Below are 24,526 nucleotides of genomic sequence, written 5' to 3' on the forward strand. Positions count from 1 at the left end.
AAGGGAGGGCATGGATTTCCAGCTTTCCATTTCAAGTGAACTAGGGGTCAATGGTATCATTAGAAGAAACTGGAAAATCAGGCATAGCTTACAAAAATGGAAATTAAGTTGACTCTTAGATTTTTAAAGAAAGAAGCAGAGCATACATGTGGAAATATACAGAGAGCAATTGGAAAACATGGACCTGGATCCAGTCAGAGAGGACTGGATAAAAACTTGGCAGTTGTCAAATTGAAAATTTGGCAGGTCCGAGCGTATGTCTGTATGAATTCACTAAGCTCAAACAGGCAAAGAAATCTGCCTTTATCATTCATAAAGAAGCCTTTTCTTCAGGGGAAAATACAAATAATTTGAATATCTGTAGAAACAGACAGGTAAGATTAAAATGAAATCACACTTCTATAAACCATTCCATCTTGAAGCCATTCCACCTTAAATACATTACATAAATACAGTGGCTTGTACTCTCTGTGACCACTGCCAAGAATTACCATCTTGTCATAGTGGTGTTTATTTGATAGTATCAAATGATTTATAATATTGTTTACTAACAGGCTGGCCTATCCTTATTCTTGGCAGGCTATAAATATACAAGGAGGGTAAAGAATGCCTAGATTTATCACTGAATGTCAAATTTTAAAATTTGAAATTAGTATAATCATCACCATCTTCACATTTCCTGTTGATCGAGGAATAGTCAGTAAAATCCTCCAAAACTGAGTGCTAAGCAAAATGAACATGGAAGTGAAAATACATCTGTATTTTCTACACATTTTTGCTAAATTATATTCAATGACAAATCAGCTAATATCCTACTGAAAATGCATAATTGACATTGCTTCCATTTGCCCAAGTCATGTCCTTTGAAAAGCTTACTTTTAAGAACACATAAACATCCAGTTTTCTGTATTTTCCAATAGTTAATATTTAGATAACATTTTGGGTATGTTTTGTATAAAGCCCTTATAAACATGCCTCACTTATCAGCTTTGAAAATAATGTAAAAGTAGACTATGTGTAGCTATATAAGAGAAGTGACCTGTTATAAGTTCTTCATATACCATACAAGTCTATGTAAATATCCCTTATACCAAATCCACATCTGCAATGCTTCATAAATTAAGTATATATTTTTCCACCCACAAAAGTCATTCCTTACCTTTTTTTTATGTAAATATTTTATTTTTAAGTAATCTCTACAACCAATATGGGGCTCGAACTCACGACCCCAAGATCAAGAGTCACACACTCCTCCAACTGAGCCAGCCAGGCACCCCGCTTCCCACTTTTTATTAAAAAAAAGTTATTCAGCAGAACAGCTTTCAATCTATTTTACTGTGTTTGAATTAAATCAAATTGTTTCAATATATAATAAATCTTGAACATAAACATTGTACTATAAGCCTCATTGACAAGTCAATAAATGAAAAAGCAACGGTTTGATTTCTCTGTATTTCTTAGCAAAATTTACAATGTTGTTGAAAAAGATTTTCAGCTCCCTATCTTCTACAGAGTTGTGTGTTGTTTTTTTGAAGTTAGCAACAAAGGCAAAATATAAGTTGGAGAAAATGGTTGTGTAAGTTTATCAGAGAATCTTATATTTTTCATATACATTAGAATTCTATATATTAGAATTGACTTTTCTCTAATAATAGCAAGAATAAAATAATCTTATTGAATAAGGTTGGTAGTCACAAAGTTTACCAAATGAAGAAGTTTCAGGAGTTAGCCTTAATGGTTATTTTCACATTTAATGACATTTTTGTTTTGCTATTTTGTTTTGTTGTTTCAAGTTTAATGCTTTTTTAAAAATAAGGGTTATAAATCAGTCTTTTGCCTTTAGTCATTTCTCTACTTCATAGTGGTAAAATAGGCTTTGTAGAATTTTGTGTTAGCATTGGCAATTAGTACTATATGGAAACAAATGACAAAGAAGCAAGTGCACAAAGTTAGCACCCAATATGATGCCTTTGTCTCCCCCCGTGCTAAATTCTCAAATTTATATAAAAGCTTCACAGCAAATTTATTAGGATGAGTCAATTTTTTAGACGTTCTTATCAAATGCTTTGTGTCCTTGAGAATAGAGGAAGAACTGGGTTCTGGAGTGTGTGTGTGTGTGTGTGTGTGTGTGTGTGTGTGTGTGTGTGTGTTTTACCATAAAGTTACTGAAGAAACATGGAGGAAAAAAAGCAGCCTATGTGAACTAGTTTCTTGACTCCTACTCGGTTGTCATTCCACAATCTCAACATACAACTGTCTGGGGCCTCAGGCATGAATGACAAGAAAAGTACCTAACGGTTTCCAAAATCACCCAAGTATGTAATGGGGATCTAACTATAAATACTGTTCATACTGTAGGCAGTAACCCATATATGCTTATAACCTCTACTTCTCTATGTATCACGTGTGCAAGGAATATCACAGGAACTCAACAAATACAAGTCCATCTTTCCTTTAGCTTCGGTAATAGAAAAGGACAATGGCTCAATCTATCAGGGGTAAGGAAATGGCATCTTTCATACTATGTCATGGTGTTAAACTGTGCCCTGAACAGACTTGGGTTTATGTCTGCAACACCGAGGAAGACCAAAATCAATATTAAATTGCTAACTCCAAATATTTAATAAATAGTTTCTGAGGTTAAATAAAGACTGATAAGCTTGAATGTTAGCTAGAGGGAATAGCCTATTCTTTTCTTTCCCTTTCTATATTTGCTTTTGCCAAACTTCACTCAGGCTGGAAATAATCATAATAATTGGAACCAGCAGAAGGAAATAGCTGATGCTGCTAGGCAAGATGAAATAAATCTGCAACTCAAGTAATACTAAATATAAGCTCCACATGAGCATAATAGAACAAAACACCTGAGATAAGACTGTACTTTGGAGCCAAATTCTCAAGTTTACATTTTACAAGTAGATACATTTTAGAAATGTACTATTTATAATGTATCAGGATGGTACTGAGTGTAAACAAATAGCAGATTTATGTCACTATAGCAGTAAGACTAAATAATTTCCTAGGGGGAAGAAAGAAGACAAATAAGAAATGTTTGATTTCTGAGAAAAAAAAATCATATAAAGCAATAATGCAATAAACTTTCAAGTTCGTAAAAAAAAATATTTGTTTAAAAATTCAGAAAGTATAAAAACACTGTTAGGGGAATTTGTATTCTTTGTCATTTGTAGAATTTGATACTCCTTCTCTTTTAACACAGTGCTATTGTAGTATTTTTATGGTTGCCAGTGGTGTATGCTGTGCAGTACTGAGACAGCTGAATAAGAAATATTTTAACACTACTAAGATGCTTATGACTTCAGCATGAAAATTAGCAATTAAATTTGAAGTATTTGAACCATTCTAAGATGGGAAAAAATGAATGCCATTTCTATCAAAAACTCTGAAGCTTTGGAAAGGAAAACAGAACTGGAAAAGTAAAACATCTGAGTATTAGAACTGTTTGCTTTACAGTTGGAGGCACCTATGACGGGGATTGGTTCATTAATCCTCTAGACTCTGTCCTATTCTGTTTTACCAACATGTAGAGTGGATAAAAGTTAGGCAGTCACTTAGGACTCAGTGACCTTGGGCAAGTTGAGTGACCTTGGGCAGGTAATGACACTCTTTATGCTTCAGTTTCCTCACATTTAACTGGGATGATAAATATCACTCTTCCTCGTAGAGTTCAATGTGAGCCTTGAATGAATGTAACTAAGTGTGAGGTGGGACTTTTCCTGTTTTCCTGGAATGTAGCTAAAGCTTCAAAGCTAAGGACAATGGAAAAGAAGTTATCAGTCATATCCATGGTAAAGCCAGTCCAAAGATCATCAGTTCCAGTAGCCTAAATGCAAAGACTAAATATGTGAAACGAGATCCACAACCAAAGATCCTCTGAAGGGAATCTTAGGGGCAATGAAGTGTCATCTCAACTTCCCCCTTAGACTGCACTACCTGCAAGGAAGTGGTCCCTCACAAGGGTCACAGAATAGTTGCTTGCTGAATTCTTCAAACAGTCATAGTTTCAAGTGTGCAGCCCAGAAGCAAAGTATGAGAGAGTTCTGGGAACAACTGGAAAAGTTTTCCCATGAGCCTGAGGGTATTCATAAAGATAAGGACTTATGCCTACCTTTTGTCAGAGAATTCTGAAGGTGGGAGCTTGGGTGGAGCTGCCTGTGATATTTGAACAAAAGAGATGCAGTTGCATTTCTGCAACAGGATGGGTCAAGGAAGACCCCATGAAGTTTTCCAAGGCCAAGTAGCTAACTCAAGCAGAAAGCCAGTGACAGCGCTCTGGAAAGGATTTTGCTCAAGGGGGCTGCCTGCTGGGCCTAGGGGACAGTAACACAAAGAACCTGGAAGGGTAGTGCGGTGGGCAGGAGCTGATGGCAGAATTACAAGTGGTCAGGTTTAGAGCACACTGCCACCGTCAGGACATGCTGCAATCAACATGGTGGTGTATGCAAAAGGTGGTGAGGAAACAAGAGTGTGTTTGAAGAAGATACAAATGTGATCCATGACAGAAAGACAGCATCTGGATGCCTGACATAAACAGGGCACATATGGGCAGATTTAAAAGAACGAAAGAAACAGGGCTTTGTTCCTTTATTCATGTTCCTCCTCCTCCCTTGCCCTGACCTCTGAGGAGACAGAGTAGGTGGGGGGTTGGGAGAGGTGGAGCAAACAAAACAATGAAACGGACCACACTAACCTCTCTCATTATTGGTTTCCAGAGTTCCTGGTCGACCTGAGCTCAAAAGATGATAGGAGAACCTTTCTGTTGGAAGCAATGTTAAAATTTAAATTGCAAACATACATCTTTTTATACCTGAAAATGAGACTATTCTGATATATTAAAACAAAACCAAACAAACAAACAAAAAACAGTCATGAGGTGGGGTAAATGAGAAAAAATAATCATTTCTTGTTGGTACTTTTTGAGCCCAACCTATCTAATAGTCACCAGAGACAGTACATATGACTGAAATGTTCTAAAAAGCCAAAACAACCTAGAGGTTTTTATTGTTAATACTGATTTTTTTTTTATTAAATTCAGCAATGTTTACATTGCAGGACTAAATTGGACATGAACTTTTAAGTTTGATATTAATAACTGTAGGAAGTGCCACAGAAATACTTAACTTAAAAAAATAAGAAAATCAGGGGCGCCTGGGTGGCTCAGTCGGTTGAGCGTCCGACTTTGGCTCAGGTCATGATCTCACGGTCCGTGAGTTCGAGCCCCGCGTCAGGCTCTGTGCTGACAGCTCAGAGCCTGGAGCCTGTTTCAGATTCTGTGTCTCCCTCTCTCTCTGCCCCTCCCCCGCTCATGCTCTGTCTCTCTCTCTCTGTCAAAAATAAATAAACATTTAAAAAAAATTTTTTTTAAATAAGAAAATCAGTTGACTCACCCATCAACATCAAGATCTTGACATCAAGATATCAAATGTAACAAAGAAAAGGAAAAAATAAATATTCTTAGTACAAAAATGTGTACTGTGATTTTCCTTGACTGAATGAGCTCTTCTTTTTTTTATGTTTATTTTTGAGCACATGTGCATGGGGTTGGTGTGGGGGGCAGTGAAAGAGGAAGACAGGATCCAAAGACAGCTCCAAGCTGATGGCAGAGAGCCCAAGGTGGGGCTCAAACTCAAGAACTGAAAGATCTGGCCAAAGTCAGACACTTAACCGACTGAGCCACCCAGGCGCCCTGCGCTTTTATTTCTGATCACCCCATTTAAAGATATTTTGAAGTGGATGGCACATGAATGCCATTTATGACTAATTTACTATGAACTACTTAATCTACCACCTTTACATTTCCCTTAGTCCTCAAATAGAGCAATTTTCTCTCCTAAAACAGCCTGAAACAATTCTCATCTTAGATGAAAACCTCCCCTCTCGAGCAAAAGAGTCAATTTAATTCTCCCAACAAAGAAAATCTCTTACTCTAACTAAACTTCTAAGCTGTCTTTTGATACTGGAGGTCTATGGCAATGTCAGTCAGTAGCAGCTAAACTCTCTTAGATGTTGATGGACAATGGACTCAGCAACCTGACTTTCTCCAGGGCTCATACTATTTTGAATCAAGCAAGCATAGGTTGCACACTGCCAAACTATTTAACATATAACTTTTAAATTAAACAAAAACAGATTCCTTTCACAACAGTTTCAGTGTCAGAATGAAAATGTTACTCAATAAACTAGGAACATTTTGTAATTTAGATTAATTATAAGCAAGAATGTGTTTCAGAACAAAACAGAGCATATTTTGGGAAAAAATAACACTTTAAGTGAAATGAGTCTCCTAATGGATGAGGTAGGTAGTGATCACACAGCCAAAAATCTACCACAACATAATAAAGAGTGCTGTAAGTATATTTAAAAAGAAATTATTTAAAATGATTTAAAATATTTTTCAAGGATATAGCTGTAGGCTAAAATGGTTGTACTTACAATGTCTGTTAATTATGGATAGAGGTTCTTAATGTGTGTGATAGTTACATTTATGTGTCAACTTGACTGGTCCACCGGGTGCCTAGATGTTTGGTCAAATATTATTTTAGCTGTATCTGTGAGGGTATATTTGGAAGAGATTAACATTCAAATAGTTAGGATGAGTAAAGCATATCACCCTCCCTAATGCAGGTGGGCCTCATCCAATTAGGTGAAGGCTTGAAGACAGCAAAAAGCTGACCCTTTCCCAAGTAAGGGAGAATGCCTCCCGCCCAATTGCCTCAGAAATGAGACACCAGTTTTTCCCTGCCTTAGGATTCAAACTGAAACACTGGCTCCTCTTGGCTCTCAGGCCTACTGGCCTTCAGACTGGAACTATACCATCAGCTCTCCTGGGTCATCAGTTAGCTGACTTAACTGTGGATATACTGGGAATTGTCAGTCTTCATAATCACATGAGCCAATTCCTTATAATCAATCAGTCTACCTCTCTCTAAGTCTCTCTCTCTGTCTCATACTGTGTGTGTGTGTGTGTGTGTGTGTGTGTGTGTGTGTGTGTGTGTGTGTGTGTGTGTGTAAATATATCCTGTTGGTTCTGTTTCTCTGGGGAACCCTAATACAATGTGTTTCAAATAAATCAAGTATTACAGAGAAAGAGGACCTTTATCATTCATTCATTCATTCATTCATTCAACAAATGTTTCCAAAACATTCTGCATATTTTCAGGCATCAGTCCAGGTACTAAGGAAATAAATATGAATTAAATGCTATACCTACCTTTGATGAATTGTGCATCTAGTTCAAGTAACATATTTCACAACTTTATTGGAAAACCATTACAAAAATCACATTTTGTTGTGATATTAAGAATTACAAAAATATGGATCTAATTTTCACATACCAACTCTGGATAAATAAATGAACACTGAGATGTTGGGATATATATGTCGTTCTTTTAATTAACAAAATTATATAACAGTTACACAGTTATACAATTATATACAGTTCAAAATATTTCATATGTCATTTCTAGTAACTTTAACTAGAGAAGCTACCTATAATAAAGAAGATAAAAATTTGAGTGTTCAAAAAGTTACATATTCCAACCACTACCATAGGAAATATTTGAATAATTTCACATGGCAGAGGAAGGTTATTAATTTCAAACATAGTTTCAATAAAGAATCTCTAGTATAATTTAGAGAGGAGTTTGCATTTTCAGGGTCTACTCCAAATATAGTCTATAATACCATAGCAATGGTCAAAGAGCTTGGTCTCAAAATAGCACCTCACAGATTTTAAAAAGTGAGGCATTGTTTAGTTTCTGTGACCTTTGAATTCAGACTAAAAATATACAGTACATAAAGGCAGCACTGTTGAAGACAGAGTTCTCACTATTATTGTTTGCATCTGGTTTGCTAATAAAATAGAAACATTATCTGTAGTGCTTAACAGTGATACATTAACATTAAAAATCTGTATATGATAATTATCTTCAATGTGATTCATACTATGAAGAACCCAATTTAAGAGGATTGGTTTGTACATTGTTAAAGATCTATGGGGGCGCCTGGGTGGCTCAGTCGGTTGAGAGTCCGACTTCTGCTCAGGTAATGATCTCACAGTTCGTGAGTTCGATCCCCACGTCAGCCTCTGTGCTGCCGACAGCTCAGAGCCTGGAGCCTACTTCAGATTCTGTGTGTCCCTCTCTCTCTGTCCCTTTCCCACTCACACTCTATCCCTCTCTGTCTCTAAAAAATAAATAAATGTTAAAACAAATTAAGATTTATGTCCCTCCTCTCCCCCATCCTAAGGTAGAAATACTAAGAAGATTCCATTTGCAGGCCTATGAAATACAGGCATTCCTCAAATTCCTATTCTTGGTCCCTTCTCACCCAGCGCTCTTCTAAGAGCACCAGGGCTTCTTGAGAAGCTACTACTACCAAGTAGAAACAGTGCCACTCAATTCTCCAATCTGCAATTCTAACAATTCTGTGAGCTCTAGACATACGTGACCAACAACCCTAATGTCATAAACATGCCATCATCTGCCTGCCAGGCACCTCAAACACATTATATTCTCAGGCATTCATTTTTCTCCACTCACTCTATTCTTTACATAATATCAACTGGAGCAAAATTAAATAAAATAAGCAAAATAAAATCTAGTAAAAATTTAAAAATAGGCCCTTTTATAACTTAGTTTTGTTAACTCACTAACTCCAATGACTAGTCTAAATTGTTTTAAGTAAAATATCAGTGATTCACACCTCATGAATATAATCACATTACTTCTTCACTAAGAGCCAAAATACACTGATAGTAGCATGGTGCTGCTTCTGCATTTGTCAAAGAGAGCAATTTTTAATTTCTAGAACAGCCTGAAGCCATTTCCCTTGTAGTTTAAATTTTAATCTCTGTAGCTAATGGCATCTTCATCTACTCCACAAAGCTATCCCAAGTCAGAAAGCTCAGAATTATCTTTGACTATTGTCTCCCCTTTACCACTATCTCCCATTCAATTGGAAATAAATTCTGATTCAACTGCCTTTAAAATATGTCTCAAGTTCATGTCCCTCCATTCCAACTACTGATACCAGATCTTAGGCCTTGTTCTGTTTCTTCTCCACCCAATACATACCTCAAACCATATTTCCCCCTTGCCCTGCCCCTGAAAACAACAACAACAACAACAACAACAACAACAACCACAACCACATTATGCTTCTCCATTTTTCAGACACCTTTCAGTGGCTTTACTCACCTAAAGAACAATGTCCAAACTCTTTAAGTTTAGGTTTGAGGCCTTTCCTGATAGGATTCCAAGTTTCCTTTCTGGAAAAATTTTTAGTTGCCACTAGGGGCACTCAGGTCCCCATTTATTTGGCCTCAATGACCTGTATGTAATTTGTTCTCTGCACTGGAGGGTCATTTTTATCCTCTCTGACCTTTGGCCATGCTCTTCCTTCTGCTTTCTGCACCTCCCCTCCTGAAATCACACTCACACTTTAGGGCCAATGTCAAAGATCTTTTATGCTGTGAAGCACGCCCATGTCCAGCCATCTTCCATCTCTAGGCAGTAACACTTCCAACTGAACTGTGCTAACAGTTTTATAAAATATTTTCATGCATTATCTTCTTTAATTCTAGCCACCCTAATGTAACATATGACTGAATCTGAAGGAAAGTTAACCCCAACCCTCCCACAAGGAAGTGAAAGCAATGAACTTGGGACTGGAATCCAATTCAGTCCTCTTACTCCAGGATCCATCCTCTTTATATATGCTACTGCCCTGCTTCTTCTTTTCCCTTCTAAGTACTCTAAAAGCAATTTGTTTATTTCTGTATCATTCCATTAAAACTCAGTGTTTTAAGGTTAGCTTTGTACATAACTGCCTCTCCTGTTCTGTATTCTTGGATGGTAGGGTCTGACCCTTATTATTGTATTTATTTTATTTTTTAATGTTTATTCATTTTGAAAGAGAGAAATAATGAGAAGGGAAGGAGCAGAGACAGGGGGAGAGAGGGAGAGAGAGAGAGAGAGAGAGAGAGAGAGAGAGAGAGAGAGAATGAATCCCAACCAAGCTCCTCACTGCCAGCACAGAGCCTGATGCAGGGCTCTAACTCACTAACTGTGAGATCATGACCTGAGCTGAAACCAAGGGTCAGAGGCTTAACTGACTGAATCACCCAGGCACCCCTGGACCCTTATTATTTTAATGCCAGAACCTAGCTTTAGCATGACACAAAACAGAAATATAATGAATAATTATTTACTCAATTCATAAGTTAAAGATCTTAATTTACTAGAAGATTTTTATAATGGAATAAAATATATTTATGTGACAAACACAGAAATTCAATCATAACACAAACATGTACAACACTACCCCTCTGTTTTGTTTTTGTTTTTGTTTTTGTTTTTGTTTTGAGAGAGAGTGTGAGTTGGGGAGAGGGGCAGAGGGAGAGAGAGACAATCTTAAGCAAGCTCCATGCTCAGCACAGAGCCTGACATGGGACTCAATTCCATGATTCTGAGATCATGACCTAAACCAAAATCCAGTAAACCAACTGAGCCACCCAGATGCCCTACCCCTACCCATCTTAACCACGCATCCCCTAGAGAGCAACTGCCTATCACCTTTTACTATATGTACACTTCTTGAAGGAACAGGATGCACATGCTATTTCTATTTTCTTACCTCCTGTTCACTCTTCAACACTATGACATCTGGTTCTCCTGCTTCTTCCACTCCATGGAAATGACACTAAACAAACGTGACCTCCATTTTTGCCAAATACAATAGAACCATTACAGACATCATCTTTAACCATTTCTGCTGTGTCTACCAGTGATGACCATTCACTCAACGTTAAGACAGTCTGATAACAGTCTTAGGTTCTTTCCTGGGATCCCTTGACTTCTAAACCATAGATGCCACAGTATTTTTTTTTGTCTTTTTGCCTTTACATTCTTTTGTCGGATGATCTCATGCTCCCTAATCTACACATTCAACCCCAACCACTCTTCCAAATTTAAGGCTGTAATAGTCAGATGCCTATTTGTTCCAGGTACCTCATATTAAATAGATCCCAAATGGAATTACCTTCTATCCACATTTACTCCCTGCCTCTAGTCTCTGTAATGATTGACACCAGTTAACAGAAACTAGAAAATCAACCAAGGTAACCTCTTTCTTTATCCCTATCCAATCAGATACACTGACAATTTTACCATCTATATATATTTATTGAATCAGTTCCCTTCTTTCCCACTCCTACCCTCATTTTTATGGTTCAAGACCTCAAAACCTCTCTTCTGGGTAAGTCTGTAGCCTCATAAATTGTCTTTCTGCCTGTATCTTCAACCTCCTTTAATTGGGTCTTTTGACTGACTGCATGTGCTCCATGAAATGTTGCCTACATTTCTCCTCACAGGGAAAACAATGGACAAATATGATCTTCTCAATCCTGTTCTTAAAACCTTTCAAACATAGAGAAGCAAGTGAGCCATAGAAGTTAAGATCATTGACTAGGTTTGAATCCTGGCTCTGCTAATTATTATGTGTCCTTGCATGAGTTTTTTAATCACTCCAGGCTCCAGTTCTCTTATCTGCAAATGGGCTTAATGACAGTAGCTACCTTGTAGAATAATATGAGGATTAATTAACATTTATCTAAAGTGTTTATCTGCCTGACATACAGTAAGCACTGCACAAATGTTTGCTATTAATAATAATAATAATAATAATACTCAGTGGCTCAACATTCAGTTCTATATGATGGTTTGGCCCACATCTAATCCCCCAAAGTCATTTATTTCTAATATCTATATTAAACTCCAGACTTTGGTGCTTAGAACCTCTTTATCACATTCCTTGAAACTTTTAATATCAATGCCTCCTTGCTTTTTCTCAAGACGTGTTTTCCTATCTTCCTTGTCTGATATACTTTATCTACTATTATGTATAGTTTTAAGGCTGTACCACACTCCAGGCCCTGGGCTATGCATATTATAAAGGCATTATAATATTTATTCTTCATACCATCTTTATGAAGTGGGTTCTGTAATGATACCTATTTTACAATGGATGGAGCTGATTTATAAAAATGTAAAACAATTTGTTTGCTCCCTGACTGCTTGAAGCTTGGCCACCATCATGAATGACATAGTAACTATCCGGACCAGGAAGTTCATGACCAACTGATTACTTCAACAGAAACAGATGGTCATTGATATTCTTTATCCCAGAAAGGCAACACAGTACCTAAGATAGAAATTCTGTATAAACTAGCCAAAATGTACAAGACTATACCCAATGTCATCTTTGTATTTGGATTCAGAACTCATTTTAGTTGTGGCAAGACAACTGCCTTTGGCATGATTTATGATTCCTTGGATTATACAAAGAAAAACAAACCCAAACATAGACTTGCCAGACATGGCCTGTATGAGAAGACAAAGATGTCAAGAAAAAAGCAAAAGGAACAAAAGAAAAGAATGAAGAAAGTTAGGGGTATTACAAAAGCCAATGTTCATGCTGGCAGAAAGAAGGAGTAAAGAAAAAATTCTGCAGTGACTATCTGTGGTGACTGTGCAGATTTTTCATGTGAGAATTAATAAACTAAGAACTTAAAAAAATAAAACAATTTGTTCAATTTATGTCTAGTATGGGGCAGAGCTGTGACTGGCATCCACAACTTTGGTCACTAAAGCTCCATGCTCTTGACTATTACACTACACTGTGAAATTCCTAAAGTGGAATCAAGATTTACACACCCTTTGGGATGCCTGACCCACATCACCCACGTCGGACTCTATGCTGCACAAGGGGCCTGCTTGGGATTCTCTCTCTCCTTCTGCCCCTCTCCATCCTCACACTCTCTCTCTAAAATATGTTTTTAAAATAAAAATACAAATTAAAAAAAAAGATTTACACACCTTTCTATGGTCATTATCTAGCACAGTGCCCAGAACATATCATTAAAAATATACACATAGAGTTTATGTAACTACTTGAACTGAAATCCATGATGTCGAATACTAAGAACGCCTAACCATTATTTCTTCTACAAAATGTTTTCTTTTCTTATTTTTTATTCTGTTTACATCACGGAAGGTATATTTAAAAGATGAAAAAATATTCTCAATAATTTTTAACTCAGATCACACAGATATACAACAGGATGTAACTATTTGAGGGTATGGATGATGTCTTAATGGTTATTCCTCTTTTTACCACCAGTTTTTTGTTAAATGATAAGTAAATGAATTCTAGTCCTGGAAAAATGGACATTGGAACATTTTTGATGAGTCAGTTTATAACTATATACACTCCTGGATCAATGGCACAGACATTTGTAAATATTTTATAATTCAAAAAAAAATATTTCAAGTTGGTTTTGGCATGCATTGTGGGTATATTTTTGTAGCTGATTTGCTTTCTTGATTATGTTCTATTTTGGGTAATGTTAAAATGAACTTGTGTTCCTACATATTTTACTTCACAACAGTTAAAATTTTCTGGAATTTAAAACAGAAGTCCAACCAGAGCAAACTAAATGAGGTAACGGAGACATACCTAGAATTTGAACTTATCTAACAGGAAAATACACCTTGGTTTATTCTTCAAATAGATTTATCTTTTCAAAAAGAAGATCTTCACCATTGCTCCTAAAACAATAAAATAGGAACGAAATATCTATTTTTATAACATTTTAGAGTCGTATCAATTAGAAGATTTTGGTTGCAAAATAATAGAAAACCCAACCTACCTAACTAAACCCAACTAAACCTAATGGTTTAAAATATCTTTTAATATCTTAAATACTTTAAAATATCTGTTAATAAATAAAATAAAATAATAAAATAAAATAAAATAAAATAAAAATCTTAAAATGCCTATTACTTCAGTAACAAGAACCCTGAGATTGGGCTGGTTCTGGGTTCATTATTTTAGCAGTTCACCAAGGAGCTAGTAGCTTTTTCTCACTCTGTTCTACCAATCTCCACCTTTTGGGTAGCTCTCCTCATGAATACAAGATGGCTATAGTTGCTCCAGGCATCACCTCCACATGCAGCAACCTTCACAGGCAGAAATGTGAATAGCTCTGTCCTGAATCTTATTTTAAAAACTAAAAAAAATTTCTCAGAAAGTCCCCAGGGGGATTCACCTTACTTTTCACTACTTAGAACTGGGTTATAAGCCATTTCCTAAAACAATCATTGGCAAAGAGATGAAATTACCATGCTTGGTTTACACTAGTCTCAGTTCATCCCCTTGGGATGAGGCCATGCTAATATGAAACACATGGCATAGCAGCACATCAACATGTGGATACTTGAACAAAACTGTCATTCTGTTAGTAAGGATGGAGGCAAGAAGAGAAGAAATGCATTCCAGTAGAGAATCAACAATGTCTCCTTAATAACTCTGTGGTCTTCTAAAGTCTGTCTGAAAACATATTCAACTGAAGCAAAGCATCTCCTTAGTCAACTCTTCGCTAGAAGAGTCATCGTGATGCTTTTCACACTATACAATGAAGACTTCCCAATTATTTTTAAAAAAGCATTTTCTTGATTCTTAGTAGTAGTTTAGCATATTGTTTGAGCTATCAACAATATCATTAATTTTACATAGTTTTTCTTAGACTTCATAGTATATGTGCACTTTATAGATCCATATACAGTATCACTCCATAGTGAATTAATCTGACATAAAGAAAATGGCTTTGAATTTAACACATTAATGTAATTCAAAATATTCTATTCTCCATTTCATAACAAAATCTCTTAATATTCAGGCTAATTAAACTCGGGTTTCTTGACATCTTTAATTTAAGGCAATACTATTACCTGTATTTTAGCTAAACATTTGCAAGTTAGGCATCATTTAACCTATTTTTAAATGATTACTGCTTTAGAATTGTAATACACCTTATATCCGTAGCAAGTTCGATCGGGTCCTCTTACCTTTCTCTGAGACATCTAAACCAATGAAAATTAAAACACTGTAAATATGTTATCATGATGATGACCAAGCATGCCTCTTGTCCCTGACCCATCTTTTGTTACTTTATCATTAGGGCCTTCTCCCAGGCATTATGTAGTCCATCAGCCACTTGGCCATGCAAATAAAAATGATCAAATTCCAAACTATTAAAACCTGACTTCTCATTATCACTTCTTAAGAACTAATATACATGAAATGTATAAATCATCTGGGTACTTGATTTCATTATGTCTTTATGGTATCCCACTATCAGAGCTAATAGGGGTTAAAAAATACCACTCACAGGGGTGTCTGTCTGGGTGGCTCAGCAGGTTGAGTGTCTGACTTCGGGTCATGATCTCATGGTTCACGAGTTCTAGCCCCCCATCAGGCTCTCTGCTGGTAGCACCGGACCATTTCAGATCCTCTGTCTCCCTCTCTGCCCCTTCCCCCACTCTCAAAAAGAAATCAACATTAAAAAATACCACTCACAGTTGAAAATTAATAGGTGACTATGCAAACTGTTCAGCTAGATTTGTCACACATGGAAAAATTTTATGTAACTCTTTCTCTAAAGTAAGACTATATCCTCACATGCACATATCTTTCTGGGACTATGGATTTAAAACCTGGCATTAAACTTTAGTGTTTGAAAAATGTGTGTGCGCACCCACATGCGTGTGTGTGTGTGTGTGTGTGTGTGTGTGTATGTGTGTGTGACATCCATGTACACAAAGAAGAAAAGTAAATCTGTTGTTCACTAGAGGGATCTTTCACACTGAAGGGAAGAAAAGCATAGGCACTTTCAACCAAAAAGGAAAAGGAGATTCAGCTATAGACCTTTCAGAAGAAATACAAAGGAAGGTTTTATTACTTTAATTGCAAAGAGATAAGAGCATATTGATAACATTCTTGCACTTCTGGCAAGAGCATATTGATAACATTCTTGCACTTCTGGGGGGGAAGGGGTCAACTTCTATTTAGACCCCAGTCCTAACACCAAAAAAAATGGCCACCCTCCAAGTACCTGATTTTCTAGAAAAGTGAGATTACAGTTATTCATGTTCAAGGTGCTTTTGGAAATAAGCCAAGACTTCTGGGAGGTTTTAGTGACCCTTTAAAAAGCCTAAATGCTAGCTACTATTTAAAGAAATTTTGTCTTTAACATCCTTACAGCACAGACTTCAAAGAAAGGGGTCAACCACAGACTGATCAGAACGCTTCACAGATGTAACACTGGACATTACATATCTCTGAAATTTGCTCATGCTTGCAACCCAGCCCATCAGATTTTGACAAGTTCAGGTTATGTTGCTAGATAATCTGTGGGTTTCTACAACATTTGTCATCCTTGTATTCATATAGATTCTAGCTAAGTATAAACCTTCCTGTGCACAGCAATACGAAATACTAGGATAAGCAACAATGCTCACCTGTAAAATAAAAATAAATGTTAAAAATTATATGTATTTTGCACTTAACATTTTTACTCAAACTCTATGATCTATTAAGTGACAATGTAAAGAGCAAACCGTTTTTTTTATGCTACTCATACCCATGGCAAGAAAAATAATTCAACATTACATTTGGGAAACTCATGTTTTAAGAAATTTCTTCAAACAAAATGTAATTTGAAAAATAGATAAATAAAATATACTTTTTTGACATTAAACAAGTATGCTTCTTCCTGCTTCGTTTCACGGTCACTTAATAAAATCATGGTTATTTACAGAAAAATCTGATTTCACATGTACAAATTTCTCTAAACACAGTTTAAGAGGGTCAAAAAAATCTACAAATTTGTCATTAGAAAAATAAGTATCTATAGAATGTCTTTTATTTGAAACTATAAATGTTTATATTTTCTTCTGTTACATATTTGATTTGGCCTATTACTGGATATATAACGACTGCCATGGTTTTGACACTGATTTTTTTAAGTGGGCCAAAATAACTGAAAATGACATAAAACTTCACATGTATTTCAAGGTAGAGCAAGCCAAATAATTACAAATTTTGAAACAAATCCAACCATTTATTTAAAATATCTACTCATTAGCCTACTGGATCTTTGAAAATTAAGACATGGGATGCATTTAAGTGAATATTCAGTCAGTGGACAAATAAGAAAACTTTTTCTGTTTCTTCTGAAGTATCCAAATCAGTCAATGTTATATACTACACTTAATACAATTTTTTTAAGTTTTTAAAAAATTAATCTCCAAACAGAATTTTTTTAAGAGTTGATAATGTGTCAACAAGTGCAATAATGGAATATTAGAATAATGGAATTATTATTTCTCTAGGATGATATGAGCATTTTACAACACTTTTTAGCAGATGTGTATCTTTCACTAATTGAATTCAGTAATCACGAACTTGTTATTAAACTATCTATATAATATTAATTAAAATTTCCTTTCATTAAAGGAAATAACACATCAGTCCATACTGGAGATAGAAGAAAGAAAGCTGGGAATGAAACTAAATAAAACATTTTTAAAAGGTCACAACACTAAGAAATTTGTAAGACCCTTTTCCATATTTCTTGTCATGTAAATAGGTAGTATAGGTAAGAGATATTTTTAAAAATTAATATTAAACACTGGAGCTTCAAGTTACAGGTTTCTGTTGAATTCAAAGATAGGGTTAATTCAACTAAAATCCTAAAATCATTGGGGAGCTGATGGTAGCTATATTGTTGATTGTTCTATCTCATAAGTATTAATTCAGAGAAGTATTTATATTGAATTGCTGACATTCTCACAAGTGCAAAGTAAGTTCCTTGCTGTATTTTATGCATTTTTATTATACATAGTGGACTGTGAACACTTATGAATTAAATCTGTTTGTGATTGCTCCTCTTTATGAGATACTTGATTTCTAGCTGAGAAGTCAAAGTTCATTCTTAAAACATGTACTTGTATCTAAAATAGTCCCATGCAAAAAGGATAAATAAATTCCTAAATTTAAATTAGTGAATTCTAATAGGATTTCAATGCCTGCCAAGCCTAGAGTAAATGATTCAATACATTCACCAAATGCTTAAAAGATATGGGTACAAAGGAAATAAACTACTCAGTGAAAACAAACAATGGCTAAAATATGCAAATAATTAAACAGTGATCTGCACACATAAAGGCAGCATCAGTTGGAGTTATTTTTAAAAGGTAAAAATATGTTCCATTCCAGTTAATAGCATACTCTTCACATTAATGCTTTACAAAGAAAATGATTATTTTACTATACCAAAAAAAAAACTCAAGAATACTACTTGCAAATTACTCATACTATTAATAAGTCAATCATTTCATATATTTCAGTTAGTCTTCAATTAGAATGAAATATCCTGAAAGTTAACAACACTTCATATGTCACTAGCTCAAAATGACCATATGTCTGGAATAACATTTGTGTGGAGTAACACTTACATAACGCTCATTATCTGCCAGATACTACCTTATTTTAAATACATAACTTATTTAATATTCTCAAAGTACTATTACTACCCCAGACTAGATAACTTGTTTATATTGCCCATACTAAGTGGCATACTCAAGATTCAAAATCAAGCAGTCTTCTTGGAAGACTGTTAAAGAACTACTACTCTATCTTACCTCTTGAAGGAAATGATTCAACCAGGGTCTGCTATGCATTTGAAAGCCAATGTTTTAAACTATAAGCAGTCAGAGTTGTCAAATGTGAAAACTTTTTGCTAATTATGAAAGTGAATGTGTGAGTTTCAAGAAACTAAAAAGGAAAGTGAGCATAATAAATATGCCAAGAGATCACACAGTATAAATGTTAAGAGCTGAGATGGTGGCACTTAAATACTTCAGCTGTGATTTCATCCTGAGATGAGTCTCATTCAAAACACACACATAAAAAAGCAAACTGTCATATTTAACATTCAAGGTCATACCATTTAAATTATGTACATATACCAAAAACTACAGTAGCGTCATCCATAAATTATGCCCAAAGATAACTGTACAATTAACCTGGTTCCAAAACATTAAAGATAATTTATTCTAAAATAATTAACTGACCAAATTGTTCTAACAGTTTGATTGTTTATTGGTCAATAAAATTCACATACCTTAAATTTTTATGAAGGAAAGTCCATCTTTATTGGAGAAAATTTGACATGATTTGCTTTTACCTTTCCAAATAAAAAGTAGCACAGAGGTTTAACTGATACTAGCCTGAAGTCAGTCAAGAAGAAAGCATAACTCCTAATAAATGTGGATCTATTTTCCTTTGAAGAAGGCTTTGAAAGAAGCAATAGGAGGGAGAGGAATGTACATCTCTAGAACTGAATTTCAAAGGCCTTATTTGGCCCTTCTTCCACATGGGAAGAATTAGAAAACTTTTTGCCTTTTATTTTCCATTGTAAGATCCTAAATGGGAAAATAAGTCCAGGCTATGTAGGTCTCCATGTGGGATTAGACGCAGTGGCAGCCATAGTGCAAGGAATGTAGGACACAATGGTCTATGTAACTGGCTGCTGTGAACTTTAGTGGCAAACTTTAAAAAAAGAGAGAAAGAAAGAAAAACCTTTCGCACTTCAGCAAAGATCTCAAAATCACTCCAAGAAACTTCCTTCAACTGGGTCTACTGCACTAATGAGATCATGGAACAGATCTGCTAATTTAGAATTAAATGCTTTGGTGAGGAAAGTTTATTATTATAAACTAAAAAGTCAGAGTTTATAAAAACAAATTAGATGTGACAATACATGGTATTTTTCATATATGACTCATCACTGTGTGGATTAAAAGCAGCTTGAATTTAATTAAATGGCTTCTAAGAATGGTTTTAAAGACATTTAAACAATGCAGAAAAATTACGATACATCTACTTTGTTTAGTATATCTTAAAATCCTATACTTCGTCCTCTTTTAAAGTTATATTTTAAAATTGTAACAACTATTAGAATTGATAAGTCACTATACTGTATACCTGAAACTAAGATAACACTGTATAACTATGCTAGAATTAAAATTTTAAAAATTAATTTTTTCAAAAATGCTTAAAAATAAAGTGCTACAATAAAAAATAAAATAAAAGTAAAAAAGAAATAAAATTATGACAACTATAATGCTAAATTAGCCAAACAAGTAAATAAAAATTGAGTAAACAATGCAATTTTATCTGGTGCGCTTTTTATTAATATTCTTATTATTTAAATGTCTACTTTTCTTTGGAAAATTTGCCTTAGTTTACCTGATTACGTATGTTTAATACCCAATGTTTAAATGAATATTCAGAAATCAATCATCTCATTCACATTTTAAAAATAAAATTGCTAAACAAACAATGTTTAAGTTTTTCAGCTATGCCAGTTTGTTGCTTTTCCAGAAATAAGAACACTGAGCCAAGAGCTTCTAAATATTTTTCTGGCAAGTAAAATCTATAGTAAAACTCCAGACACACAGGTACCTTTTCTAACATTCTGAAATCTTCATTTTGCTTACAATGATAAATAAAATAACCCTGTCTTGTTGTTTGACAAGGGAAAGAATGGTTTCAACAAGGGAATAGTATATATAAATGATGATATTTAGAAGAATATACAATAAGATTATATTTTCCACAAAAGCTAAGTGAAGCTTTTTTTTTTTTTTTCTTTTTTGGTCAATAATAGCTCAGGTTGTGAACCAGGTTCCTGTGGAGGCTCTGTGAACATCATTACCAGCATCAATCATCAATGACCCAGTGAAGCCCAGAAACAAACAGTTAACAAAGAAAGAAAAGAGATTTTTCCCCTTTATGTATCACTTTATATTTATATATTCCATGAGTTCTAAAAGCAATACTCTTTCAAATAAAATATTATATAGAAGGTGGGTGATCAGAGGCTACCTTGGATCAAGTCATCCACTGCAAGATTTAAATGGCATCTGGTCTAGGTTCCTAGCTTACATAGGAATCCTGGCATCTGGTCACATTGGCCTCTTCATAAAGACCCCAAATGAAGGGGGCTCATGAATTCACAATATAGCCAGTCCACAGATTTTTGAAAGGTTATGTTAGAAAGCTCATTTTCTCCTCCTCTTCCTCCTTTTGTCTCTCTTCTTTTAGCAAGCTCATGTTCTTAACACAGGCAAAGATGTTTCATCTTTTAAATTGTTCTATAAATTTACCTTAGTTTTGTCCTATGGTGTTATCAGAAGATAGTCAAATTCCTTTTCTTACTTGAAAGCTTTTCATTATTTAATGATAGCTTTCATGCCCTCACTTTTCCAAGTTAAGTCTTACTATTAGATTTTATGGAATATAATACTCAATCATCGCCCTTTCTTTCTTTTTTGAATACATTCTTACTGCTAGAAATACACTTTGCCAGAGTCCCACTCAAAATACAGGGCTCAGAAAGAACACAACATTAAATGTGGGCAACACTGTAAATCATAATAAGACAATCATTTCCTTCATCAGGATACTATCATTAGTCCAATTTCACAACACATTAACTCTTGCCATCACTTCCCACTACAAATACCAAGCTCCTGCCAATAAAAGCGCGCTCATTAATCGTGTGGCGGGTTTCTTGGACTCAAAACCAGAACCTTACATTTGTTAACTACAGCCGTAAGATAATATTACGACATCACGTAAGTTAGCAGGAATCCCTGTATTTGAGCCTCTGGTGTGTTATACTGAAAAATACCAAGATACTCTATTTGCCTTCCTCCCTAACTCATAAATCTTCAGTTTTGTACAGTCCTGAGCTATGTTGACCTACAAGCCAGTGTTTACATTAGCCTATCTCAAGTAGTAAGCCAGAAGATTCCCCAACGAAAACGTTTTCTCTATGGCAATTGAAATTTAAGAAATTCTGCCAGAGACTTCTTTTTCATTTGCTTACTTTTCAAACTGATTTTATAGACAAGAACATCTCCCTACGAGTGTTTCTCGATGGTCAGCCATGTGGTAAGATTATGGGGTTGTTCAAAATTCAGGCAATGGCATGCTCAACTCCATCTCTGAGGCAGGACGAACACGTAAAGTCATCAACAAGAAGCCTTCAGCCTGATACGAATTTGCATATATGCATTATTAGAGCACATGAGATGTGCGTTTGAGCTACAGAACATACACAAATCACGTGAGGAAAACAAAGATTCGCTACTTTGGTCCTCTTTCCGAGAAACTTTCATCTCACTCTTCCCTCCTTCAGGACCCTATTCTCCTTTCAGCAAAAACAGAGTTAACGAGAGTTCTGTAAGATCCCAGTCTCCCTACGTCCCCATCACAGCCTTCAAGTGAGGCTCATCCAAGCCAGGTTGAAGCTGAGGGAGCCTGAGCTGAAACCAGCTGGCTTTTCCACCCAGCTCCTCAGCAACACACCCCTCAAATCGGAAGCCAAAGGAGCCCAACCACAGGGAACTTCCACCCAACAAGGGCAACAACCCCTGGGGAGAGAACATTCGGGTAACCGTTTCTCTCCTCCGACCCCCCAACGCTAGAACCCGCTCCCAGTGCCGCGCCTCATTCTCGAGCCTTCTCCCGCCGGCCAACTCGGGGTGAGCACTGGGGTTAGTCAGTGCGCACGTGACGCGCGGTGCCCACATGACACGACCGTGGGCGGGGGAGGGGGACAGAAGAGCGAAGCAGGGAAAAAGTTAAGGAAGACCCGTCAAAGCGCCCAAAGCAATCTGTCCCTTCCCTTCTTGGTCACCTAGAGGTTCAAGGAGGGATCCTTAGGGGACGGCTGAGGACCAAGGCGTCTCCCGTCCGGCTCCTGAAAAGGGGGGCGTAGTTCTCCACTCGCCCCGCCACCCCATGTTCCTCCCCGCCCTGCTGGTGATGCCGCTGCACCCTCAAGTTGTTCCTTCCTCCCCTTTCCTCCCTCCCTCTTTCGTCCCTTCTTTCCTTCCGTCCTTCCTTCCTTTCCTTCCCCAAAAGCTCTTCATCCACTGCGGGCTGTGCCACTGACGCACATTCAATTTGCCCCGGGAGCTCGCCCGCACCTCTGAGGTCACACAAGGCCAAACACCTTCCAAAGTGGAGGATATAACTGCGCAAAGTTGCACGCCACACTGCAAACCTGTCCCTCCCTTCCATTGAGCACCCCTTTCGGACCCCCCGCAAAGCTCACTCGCTCTGCCGGGTACTCCCTCGACCTCCCCCACCGTCGCGCCACACACCCCCTTCCACACGCGAGCCCACCCTTCCACTGCCCTGCGCTTGGAGCGGTCCAACCGCCTGGCAAAGCACCGAGCAAGCCGCTGCGCTCACCTTGTTTGACACACTTGAGCCGGAGGGGGTCCTTGCAGTGTTTGATCACGGCCAGCACGTCCCTGATGGTGAGCCCCGCCACGGGGGTCTCGTTCACTTCCAGCAGCAGCTCCTCCGACACCAACTTGCTGCCGCTCTCATAGGCCACCTTGCCGGGCTTCACCTCCCCCAGGTAGGGAAACTGTCCATTCTCGGCGCCCCCCTTCAGTTCAAAGCCCAGCTGGCCCTCCGGGTTCCTGCCAATGACACTCTCATGGACTTTGCTAGTCCAGTGGCTTTTCTTTTTCAAGCTTTTGGACATGGCAGTGGGGTGAGTCGCCTCAGCTCCTGAGGGGTTCCTCTGGGGTAGGGGAGTTGGTGGTGAGAGAATGAGGATGCAGGAGCAAGGGGGCCAAGAGGTGAGAAGAGCAGACTTTGCCTTCCTCCCCCTTCTGTTCGGTGCTTTCCCTCTTCTTTGGATGGAGTGAGGATGATGAAGGGGGAGGATGAGAGGGACGGCTGGGCAGAGGTAGGAGAGCTTGGGTGAGGTTGTGCTGTCCCTTGAATGACACTCAAGGCTGTGGCCCCGCAGCAGAGGAGAGCTGTGGTGGCGGCGGCGGCAGCGGCGGCGGCGGCAGCCTGAGCGAGCAGTAGCCGAGCTGGTGAGCGAGTGGGGTGGGGGTGGGGAAGGAGGGTAGGGATGCCGGGGGCCACTCCTGCGTGGTGCGAGTGGGAGCGCGCGCGCGCGCCTGGGTGTGTGTTGTTAGCTGATATCCATGGTAGCTGCAGTGGCAGCAGCAGGGTCCGTGTGTGTGTGAGTGTGTGCGTACTAGTTGTACTGTACTGGCAAGAGGGGAGGAGGCAGGGGAGGAGGGAGCAGGCTGGAGCGGGAGGAGGGCCGCGCGCGCGCGCCGGGTGGGGAGCCGCTTCGCCGCTGTCTCGCTCCCTCCCTCCGCAGCTTGACCCGGTAGTGAAGGCAGAGAGAGAGGCAGGCTGGGTCCGCCTGGCAGCCTACGAGAAGAGGCGGGAGCGGGAAAGGAGGGGAGCCGAGGCCCGGCGTGGGGAGGCCGGCAGGAAGGGCTGCGAGCCCTGCGCGGACCTTTCTTCACCCTCCACGCGGCCCGGCGGCGCGCTAGGTTACTGCGCCGCGAGGACGTCCGGACTTCCTCAGACCGGGACTCGACGGGAGCAGAAAAAGCGAGACCCGTACTTGGGGCGCGCCCCCGAGCCCGGGGCTCCGGCGGGACCGCTGCGACCCCGCCCTCCCCCCGGCCCGGGACCCCGCCGTGGGAAAGCCCAGCTGGCGGGACGCGGCGTGGAACTGCAGGGGAGGCCTGAACTCCCGGCGTCGGGAGGCGGC

At 38.0% G+C, this 24,526-nt stretch overlaps 1 protein-coding gene and 1 pseudogene across 5 annotated transcripts in view; one reads left to right on the plus strand and one right to left on the minus strand.

The window, feature by feature from the left end:
• The window catches only part of MAGI2 (membrane associated guanylate kinase, WW and PDZ domain containing 2), a 1,357,364-nt gene extending 1,333,462 nt beyond the window's left edge, over window positions 1-23,902 (minus strand). For all 5 annotated transcript variants that reach the window (XM_043588690.1, XM_043588689.1, XM_043588693.1 and 2 more), the window contains exon 1: window positions 23,188-23,902. In XM_043588690.1, the coding sequence (XP_043444625.1) occupies window positions 23,188-23,488 (301 nt within the window). In that variant the 5' untranslated portion in view covers window positions 23,489-23,902. The remainder of the gene's footprint in view (window positions 1-23,187) is intronic.
• LOC122487810 lies at window positions 10,553-13,194 on the plus strand (annotated as a pseudogene).
• Window positions 23,903-24,526: the final 624 nt, after the last annotated feature.

The sequence above is a fragment of the Prionailurus bengalensis genome, chromosome A2 (assembly GCF_016509475.1).
Source record: "Prionailurus bengalensis isolate Pbe53 chromosome A2, Fcat_Pben_1.1_paternal_pri, whole genome shotgun sequence".
NCBI classification, from domain to species: domain Eukaryota; kingdom Metazoa; phylum Chordata; class Mammalia; order Carnivora; family Felidae; genus Prionailurus; species Prionailurus bengalensis.